The sequence below is a fragment of the Maylandia zebra genome, linkage group LG3, assembly GCF_041146795.1.
Source record: "Maylandia zebra isolate NMK-2024a linkage group LG3, Mzebra_GT3a, whole genome shotgun sequence".
Taxonomy (NCBI): Eukaryota; Metazoa; Chordata; class Actinopteri; order Cichliformes; family Cichlidae; genus Maylandia; species Maylandia zebra.
In genome coordinates, this window is record NC_135169.1 from 5,673,858 (window position 1) to 5,684,023 (window position 10,166).

At 41.3% G+C, this 10,166-nt stretch overlaps 1 protein-coding gene across 1 annotated transcript; it reads left to right on the forward strand.

Annotated features, from left to right (window-relative positions):
- Positions 1-1,257: 1,257 nt before the first annotated feature.
- Positions 1,258-3,789, forward strand: LOC111501185 (nuclear factor 7, brain-like). Its single transcript, XM_024800024.2, has 2 exons — positions 1,258-1,833; positions 1,935-3,789. Exon 2 carries the CDS (start codon positions 1,952-1,954, stop codon positions 3,326-3,328), a length of 1,377 nt encoding a protein of 458 aa, XP_024655792.2. The 5' UTR covers positions 1,258-1,833; positions 1,935-1,951; the 3' UTR covers positions 3,329-3,789.
- Positions 3,790-10,166: the final 6,377 nt, after the last annotated feature.

A 10,166-nucleotide genomic window follows, 5' to 3' on the forward strand; every position in this document is an offset into this window, starting at 1 on the left:
TACAACAAAATACACAATACACAGTATAGAACTATATAAGAATGTATGAAGAAATATAAATAAATATATATATATATATATACAAAATAACAGCAGCTGTACAAGTATTAGCTGGAAATGAGGAGTATAATGTCCAGTGTTGTGCAATCCACATTATGTCTTGTGCAGTGCAAATATGCTTAAAGTGATTTAAGTGATGAAGTGAAAACAAATGTCCAGAATGTCCAGTGTGTGTGTAAGAACTATATGTGTGGGTCAGTACTGTGTGGTGGTGTGATTGTGATTGAGAGACCGTATCGCCTGCGGGAAGAAGCTCCTCCTCAGTCTCTGTGTGTTGGTCTTCAGGGAGCGGAATCGCTTTCCTGACCTCAACAGAGAGAACAGATGGCTGAGGTCCTTCACGATCTTCCTGGCCTTGGCTGTGGTGTCATATCAATGTATGCTCTCGGTGTTTTCTGATATCAAACTGTGGTATGAGGACCACTGTTGGTAATCTTTGTAGTGATAGTCAAAAGATCTATCTTATAAAGTCCTTTTTTAAAATTTAGACTTGGTTTAAATCTGGCATAGAACCAGTTGAATATTTGTATATAATCCCTGCAGCTGTCAGACTCAATAGCAGGGGTCACCAGCCTTTCTTAAAATTGAGAACTAGATTAAAATTGTCAACAGTTTGATTCGTCTTTAGTTTTATAGTAACAATTCTATCTTGATATGGTATGTCTTATTACAGGTTAATTTTTCAAAAAAGGCCTTCCACTTTTAGCGAAATGGGCTAAAATCACCCCTGATTATCTCTTTAATAAAGTTCATGCGTTTATACAAAGGATACGCTGATTATTGAACAAAACCCCAACGATCGGATGTTAATCTGATTTATTTGCTCTCTGTCTTCCATAAACAGTGATTTTAAATCTAAACTACGAATCCTTTAGGCCAAGTCCATAACATGCAACTGTTTCAATTAGATTGATTGTCATTTTAACTGACTTTTTATTTTATTTGAATTTTATTGAATTTTATTTTTATTTTATTTGTATTCTTTCACTTATTGTTGCATGTGTGTTGTTGCTGCCTGTGTTTGAGTAATTTCTGTAACTGTGAGACATCTGCTGCTGCCTATCTTGGCCAGGTCTCCCTTGAAAAAGAGGTTTTTAATTTCAATGGGATCTTCCTGGTTAAAATAAAGGTTAATAAATAAATAAATAAATAAAACATGTTTTTAATGTTAGTTATAATTCAGAATTGGCGACTGAAACATGTAGGACATATGGGCAGACATCTCCAAAATCATCGAAGCACTTATGCAAAGAGGCTCTCTCTTGACAAACCAGCCAGATATGTGAAGATTAAACGAGTGAGAGGAGCCAAAAACACACATTTACAATCCATTTCACTTTTAAAAGTCTGTCACAAAGTACATCCACCCTGTTTGTGAGCCTGCATTACACTCCCAATGCTGTGGAACCTGAACAATAACCAGAACAAAGTCTGAAATAAAAAACTGCCAAACAGCTGCACCACTGAGTCACACTTTGTTTTCTGAGTTTGAGAAAAGGTTTCATTTCTGACCTGCAATATAACTCTGCGCTCTGATGTCACACTCACACATTTATAAGAGGAAGTTGAATGAAGCTCCGCCCCCCACATTACTCAAATGCAACAGACCAGGAAACAGGCTGTTTTTCTTCCCCCGTAAAGAGAGACGCACAGACGATCAGACTGAGCTCAGACCAAACTAGCAGCTTCCTCTGAGTGAGTCCAGCTACAGGAGAGAAAAGTGGAAAACTCCAACACTGCTGCTTCAAGCTGCTGACGCTCCACACACTGAATGTGAGTTTGAGCAAAAACACGACTCAAAGGAAGTTTCAGTGAAGGTGGTAGAGGAGGGAGGGGAGCCAGGACTGACTGTACTTCCTGTCTGCTGTTTTCAGCTTCACTCACAGACTCAATGGCTTCCAGATCAGAGGAGGATCTCTGCTGTCCGGTCTGTCAGGAGGTCTTCAGATATCCTGTTCTTCTGTCATGTAGCCACAGCTTCTGTGAACACTGTCTGAAGAGACGGTGGAGAGAGAGACCAACACACGAGTGTCCAGTTTGTAAGGAAATATCAGTGGATGATCCACCTTCAAACCTGGCTTTAAAGAACCTGTGTGAGTCGTTCTTACAGGAGAGAGATCAGAGAGCTTCAGAGGCTCTCTGCAGTCTGCACTCTGAGAAACTCAAACTCTTCTGTCTGGACCATCAGCAGCCAGTGTGTGTCATCTGCAGAGACTCAGAAAAACACACCAATCACAGATTCAGACCCATCGATGAAGCTGCACAACAACACAAGAAGGAACTTCAGGAAACTCTGGAGCCCTTAAAGAAGAAGTTAAAGGTTTGTGAGGAAGTTCAAGTGAAGTTTGATCAAACAGCAGAACACATTAAGGTCCAGGCCCGACACACAGAGAGGCAGATTAAGGAGCAGTTTAAGAAGCTTCACCAGTTTCTAGCAGAGGAAGAGGAGGCCAGGCTGGCTGCACTGAGGGAGGAAAAGGAGCAGAAGAGTGGGATGATGAAGGAGAAGATGGAGGCTCTGAGCAGAGCGATAGCAGCTCTTTCAGACACAGTCAGAGCCACAGAGGAGGAGCTGAGAGCTGAAGACGTCTCATTCCTGCACAACTTAAAGGCTGCAGTGGAAAGAGTCCAGCGCTGCCCCCTGCTGGATGATCCACAGCTGCCCTCAGGAGCTCTGATAGACCAGGCCAAACACCTGGGCAACCTGACCTTCAACATCTGGAACAACATGAAGGACATGGTCTCCTACACTCCTCTCATGCTGGACCCAAACACTGCTCATCCAAACCTCATCCTGTCTGAAGATCTGACCAGTGTGACTGAAGGAGAGAGGCAGCAGCTTCCTGATAATCCAGAGAGGTTTGAATTATTCAGCTCTGTCCTGGGCTCTGAGGGCTTTAACTCAGGGACTCACAACTGGGATGTTGATGTTGGAGACAGTAAATGGTGGGGACTGGGTGTATTTGCAGAGTCTGTGCAGAGGAAGGGAATCATGCTGTCTGGATTATGGAGAATAGGTTTCTTTTTAGGTAAATATTCAGCGCGTTCACCATCAGCAGATTCTGCTCTCTCAGTCCAGAAGAAGTTCCAGAGGATCAGAGTGAATCTGGACTGGAACAGAGGAAAGCTGTCGTTCTCTGATCCTGATACTAACACACACATACACACCTTCACACACACTTTCACTCACAGGATGTTCCCATGTATTAGCACTGTTGGTAAAGTGAAGGTGTGTCCGTTGAAGGTGTCAGTGCAGCACATGAGTTGAGGATGATGATGTTTCTCATGTTGTTTTCTGTCAGTGAGTTGAAGCTGTTAAACTGCAGCTGTCCTCCTGCTGCCTCGTTGTTCCAAAGCTCTTTGTTTCTCTTTTAGTTCTCACTGTTTCTTTCTTTCTGATTTAGTTTGCTGGGATATGGACTGACATGTGTTGAATGGGAGGAGCAGTTTGTTGTTGTCTTCTTGTCTGTTTATGACAACAATAAATATATTATTGAAACAATGATTCATGTTTAACTCCATACATGAAATGTTTCTGATATTTAAATTGTGGTTGTTTGTATTTAATTTACTTTGTCTGATTACAATGAAAATTAGATCCTTCTATTGTGGAAGTAATGAGTCAGTAAACTGGAAAATGTAAAGGAAATCATGTTTAGGCAAAACCTGTTAAAAAACAATTTTAAAAAATCAAGTGCTTTCTTTGAACTTTCAGGTGTTTTCTTTTGTGTCCTCTATATTAAAAATGCCAACATTACAACAATATGTCAGACGTTATTAGCCATGTATGGGCCCAAACTCCACTGCAAAAGTGCAATAATATGATCACTGCAGCATTACCGAGAGTTGAAAAACTGTCTAAATTTGTTCATCTGTAATAATATGATCAGTGTGGCTGCTTTGCCAGGTGTAACAATTAAGTTTAACATCCAGGCATCCATGAAAACTGAATTTATGAAATTTAACGGAGTTAGAAGTTAGCAGGGAGTTAGCTCGCTAGCTTCCATCTAAATATAATATACCATGTTCTGACTGGGAGATTTACTAAACAAATTAAAACGTACAACTCTGCTATCACTTCCAACATAAATGACAAAAGGAATGTAAACAGCAGCGACGTTTGTAGGGTTACTGAAGTTGGGCTAGCTGGTATATAATGATGTGCTATTTGATCGCTAGCGCGACAAGCTATGTTAGCATAAGATAAACAGTAAAGCTGGAGGACGAACGCTAACAAACGGTGGACTTTTTTCCACTCGATAAAGGTTAATATGAGGGTTCCTAATGGCTAGGAGCAATGCTCCTTCTAAGCTGCGCGCGTGCGCTAGTGAAAAGGCTCTTAGAGCCGGATCTTTGACGTGAACGACGAGAGCTGGCTCCTTATCCGGTTGTTCAGTGATGACGCGACGAATCCTACTTCCGGGTCTAAAGTAGTCTGCGTTTAATATGGCTTTTGTGTTGTATTTTCTTCTATTTGACCTCAAAAAGCTCCTAAAACAGTCAGTGATCACTGTTGACCTCCCTCGGCTTTTATTACAGCTAATCATTTATTTAAGCTCAGTTTTTAAAACCTTAGGATGTAACTACAGCCCAGCCCATGCAGCAGTATATGAATGACTAACCTCGTATTGTGGATGGATTATCTCAGTTGTTCTCCTGGCTGAAGTTTTACAGCATCCTGCCATGCGATTACATTTGTTCCTGACCACCGAGAACACTCACGTTAACTTTTATCGAGTGGAAAAAAGTTAGCTTGTTTATATTATGCTAACATAGCTGTGTCGCTAGCGGTCACGTAGCACATCATTATATACCAGCTAGCCCAACTTCAGTAACCTTACAAACGTCACTGCTGTTTAGTTTTCTGTCTTCATTTATGCTGCAAGTGATAGCAGAGCTGTACGTTTTAATTTGTTTCCAAAACCCCGCAGTCAGGACATGCTATATTGTATTTAGATAGAAGCTAGCGAGCTAACTCCCTGCTAACTTCTAACTCCGTTAAATGTCATAAATTCAGTTTTCATGGATGCCTGGATGTTAAACTCAATTGTTACACCTGGTAGAGCAGAACGCTGATCATTTTATTAAAGATGAAAGACTTTAGACAGTTTTTCAACTCTCAGTAATGCCATAGTGATCGTTTGATATATGGACCTGCAGCAGAGTTTAGACCCAGACACGGCTAGTGATGTCAGACTAGTGTTTTTTTTTTTCTTTCTCTCACCCTCTCTCTCTCTCTCACTTTTTTTCGCCTTCACTCCGCATGCGAGCCTTGTGTTTTGCGCTGGGCAAAGGGGGGAGGGGCAGTAGTTACACTTGCAGTAGCACAGGAACAGAGCGGGAGGGAGAGAGAGAGAGCCAGGGACAAGAACGTCACATTAGAAAGCTATATTAATCATCCACAACTATTTTCAGTTGCAGATGATAAAGGATTCAGAAAGTTTATTCATGCAGGCCCATATGACTCAGGCCCTCAGAGTCCGCGAGGGCTCATATGGTAAAAGCAGATCTGAGAGATAAGAAGGCCCAAGACCATTAAGACATTTAAAAACCAATAAAAGAACTTTAAAATCAATCCTGAAACATACGGGGAGCCAATGCAGCGATTCTAAAACCGGTGTAATGTGGGCCCGCCCTCTGGTCTTCGTCAGCACACGAGCTGCAGAGTTTTGTAAAAGTTGTAAAGGTGAAATATTCTTCTTCTTCTTAGGAAGACCAGAGAGCAGGGCATTACAATAATCAATGCGACTGGTAATAAAAGCACGCATCAGCATCTCCGTGTTGGCCCGAGAGAGAATAGGGCGGACTCTGGCTATATTTTTTAGATGATAAAATCCCATTTTGGTTACATGTTTAACATGTGGGATAAAACCAAGCTCAGAGTCAAAAATAACACCCAGGTTTTTCACTTGTAGCGAAGGACATAGTGAAAATGCCTCTAATTTAGACAAGAGTTTCTCTCTCTGAGCCTCGGGACCGATGATTAAAACTTCAGTTTTGTCCTGGTTAAGCTGTAAAAAATTTTCTGCTATCCAAGATTTAATATCTAGAATACAGTTAAAAAGAGCATCCATTGGTCTGGTGTCATCAGGAGACACAGAGATGTACAGCTGCGTGTCAACAGCGTAACTGTGGGAGTTCACTCCATGCCTCCTGATGACACCGCCAAGAGGGAGCGTATACAAATTAAAAAGTACAGGGCCTAGAATCGACCCTTGGGGCACACCACATGTAATTTTATGGATCTTAGAGGAGCATGTATCCATATTCACATAAGTTCTGTCTGAGAGATAGGAAGTGAACCAGTTCTGTGCGCCACCAGAGAGGCCCACCATGTGTTTCAGTCTGTTTAAAAGAATAGCGTGGTCTACTGTATCAAAGGCTGCCCCAGTAGCACCAGGACTGAGAGCTTTTGGGAGTCCCAGTTACATCTAAGATCATTTAAAACCTTTAGGAGAGCCGTCTCTGTGCTGTGGTTCACCCTAAATCCAGACTGGAATATCTCCAGGATCTGTCTATCATTCAAAAAGTCATTAATCTGAGTAAAAACAAGTTTTTCTAAGATTTTACCTAAAAATGGTAAGTTGGATACAGGTCTGTAATTATTAAAATCATTACAATCCAAATTGCTCTTCTTCAGAAGGGGCCTCGCCGCCGCCGTTTTAAAGGCAGCAGGGAAGACATCCAACTGAAGAGAGCAATTCATCATGTATAAAAGCTCAGCCTCAAAAAATCCATAAAGTGTTTTAAAAAGTGAAGAAGGGATTGGATCTAAAAGACATGTGGTGGGTCTCACTGTGGAGAAAACTTTCTGAAGGTTCTCAGCATTAACCAGGACAAAGCTGTCCAGTGTCTCCTCAGGTACAATCGAGCCCTCAGATGTGTTTAAAATCATATCACAATTAAATAAAATATCAGATCTGATGGCGCTGATCTTTCCCCTGAAGTGGTCTGCAAACTGCTCACAGAGCGAGTCTGTGGGGGTTTTTTGGGAGCTGTTAAAATCAGGGTTAAATAAATGATCTATGGTGGAAAAGAGGACCTTGGGATTATTTTTGTTATTACTGATTATTTTGGCAAAGTATGAATTTCTTGAATTCCTTAGTGTATTATTGTACATTTTAAGTTGTTCTCAGAGTATTTGATGGTTAATTACATTTTTATTTTTCCTCCATCTCCTTTCTGCTGCCCTGCAATTTCTTTTGAGTGTTTTGACTTCTTCGTTTCTCCAGGGTGATGCACGTTTTACATTAATCTTTTTGGTGGTGAGTGGAGCAACGGAGTCAAGGCTTTTCTTCAGTTTGCTGTTAAAATGATTAAGAATCAAATCACAGGGTGCAGGTAGAATCAAAGGGGGGCATTTGTCTAAAACCCTGGTAAAATTTGCAGCCACTTCAGAGGTTAGATAGCGCCTCCTCACAATTCGCACCGAGATCTCTTGCTGACTAAAACAGGTGATGTTAAAAACACACAGTAGTGGTCAGAGACAGCCAAGTCAACAACAGAGGACACACTGGTGAACAGCCCATGGGTCACGAGGTCCAGAGTGTGTCCTCTGTTGTGAGTCGCTGCGTGACGTGCTGGTAAAATCCATACAGTGAAGAATGTTTAAGAATGCTTTTGATGCAGGGTGTTAAAATCTCCCAATTCTTTTAATCTTTGGGCTGAAGGAAGGACAATACTCGGTGTATAAATGCTCAATCAACAATCCTTTATTTCCATACAATTCAACACTTATGAGCATAAGCCATCCGGATGGGGAGACATGCGTGAAGAGGGTCACAGCAAATCTCAAAATGGTGACGGGCTACTCCGCTTCTTATAGCCTCTAGTGGCCCCCACCTAGTCGTAAAAGCCTAAACATTACATTCTTTCTCTCTTACGGCGCCTAAGTTATGATCTCGGCTCCTTGTTTCTCTGCTCTCTGTAAAGGTGGGGGTATGGAATGTGGTCAGTGTCTTCTATTATCGGCACAAGGTCCTCTGCACACAACATTCTCTTCATGATTCAGCAGTATGAAATGTCAAGAAACAGTGTAACACATTCACAGCAGATCAAGGGTACAGGGTAATGCACGCCTGTCTAACAAATCCAAAAATGGTCACATTCTTTTAACCCAAGAATATAATGGAAACTAAGCTACATACACAGCACACAATCTAGACTAAAGGATATTATATGACCTACAGCAGTATCCTAATTCAACTACTTTAACTACAAATATAAGATAACATATGATTACAGAATAATCTCACAAGGGTCGGAAGGATTATCTATGTGCAGGTTAAAATCACCGGTTAGAATTATCATGTTATATTTTGAGTGTATGTTTTTTAAAAATTCGGAGAATTCCTTGATAAAAGCAGCGCTGTCTTTAGGTGGTCTATAAATTGTGACAGATAAAACTGGAGGGCTGCAAAAAACAATAGCATGGAATTCGAAAGTGGTAAAATGATCAAATAAAATTAAATTTGGATATCAGCTCGTCTCACAGCTGCTAATAGGGCTTTGGAGCGTGATGTCACGGGGGTGGGCGTGGAAAGGATTTTGGCCCGATCCGCCATTTTGGGGGTCTAGCGCAAGTGAAAAGGGAGAGAAGGCACACACAACAGCCATGGTTCGTATTTGCTGTGTGGTCGGCTGCAATGTTCGATCGCACGACCAGCAAGAAAATAAGCTTGAAAATGGTTTATCTTTTTGTTGCACACTTGAATTAAAATGAATTGAAACCAGTGTGGCTTTGTGAGTTTGCCTTTAGTGCATCTGCAAATATATACACGGACATAGCACAGCGTTACACACTTTTGCAGTCTCACATAACGCTTATAGGCGCACTGCCTTATGGGTAGTGTTTAAACTCAAACCACTAATATTTCTTACAGTGGAACAATGAAATAAACATAAACACAAGGTAGTGTGATCCACCAGTCTACATCTGCTGTGATTAGAGCCCGGTACAGGTATAAATCCACAAAAGTGCCACGAGGTTTCCGCACAAACTAATGAATCAGATCTAGCTGCTAATCGTTAGCATCACAGCTAATTCACATCGCTACCAATAACTTATACACTAATGACACATAGTGGGGATTAACGGCCAACTTTCCCACATTCTCTGCAACCCCGTGGACTCATCTGTAGACACATTTTAAGTTATTTACCATCTTGTATCTGCTTACCTGCAAATATATACATGGACATAGCACAGCGTTACACACTTTTGCAGTCTCACATAACGCTTATAGGCGCACTGCCTTATGGGTAGTGGCTGGCTTCTTTACTCCCGCTAGAGCTGCTCATTTTAGGGGATACTCCCTCTTGTGGTGTAACGGAGGAATAACTACGCTTCCTGCACTATGTCATTTTTGGAGACTGGGGCACACATTATTTTACCACAATCAAAGAAAATACAGATTTGAACAATCAGACCATTTAACTAACTACAATATTGTCACTAAAGATTATGGGGGGTGTCTTGTTTTGTCCACAATGTCTTTCTTGTCCTTACATTTTCATTCTTTCCCAACCTGGAAGCAACATGAGGCAGCTCGTGTATCGATGTTAGCAAACGAAGGCGTCCAGCCTGGATAGCAGCTGTGAGACGAGCTGACGTGCAGTTCTCTTCCATCTCCAAATATCTGTTGGTGCTCCAGACATTTTCATTCCGGTAAGTTCTAAATATGTTCATATCACTCTTTATAGCCTATTAGTTTTATTTTCTATGCGCTCTGAGCTCATAGCAAATTAGAACAAACATCCTACTGAGTGATTTTGCAGAACTACCGTCTATTTATAGAGTTGCTAATTATTTGGCATTATTGCAGCAAACCAGCCGATGAAATGGATGAAACACATCGTTACTGAGTTCCAGCGCTACACAAGGGACCTGCTTCAAACATACCACCATGCCAATCAGATTACTTCTTCCATGTGAGGGTGAAGAGGTGACCCTTCAGGATAAGATGGTGAAGGTTTGCTGCGTTTGGTGAACAGTGTGATAATAAAACCAGGGAAGAATGAAACCTGCTCCTGTTAAATATTCTTAAGTCTTGTGCTGTTATTTTTTCAAAAGATACAGTAAATAAAGTAATGTTAGTAGTGGGTGA

Coding starts and splice junctions, on each gene's coding strand:
- LOC111501185 (XM_024800024.2), top strand. CDS start 1,952: ATGGCTTCCAGATCAGAGGAGGATCTCTGCTGTCCGGTCTGTCAGGAG.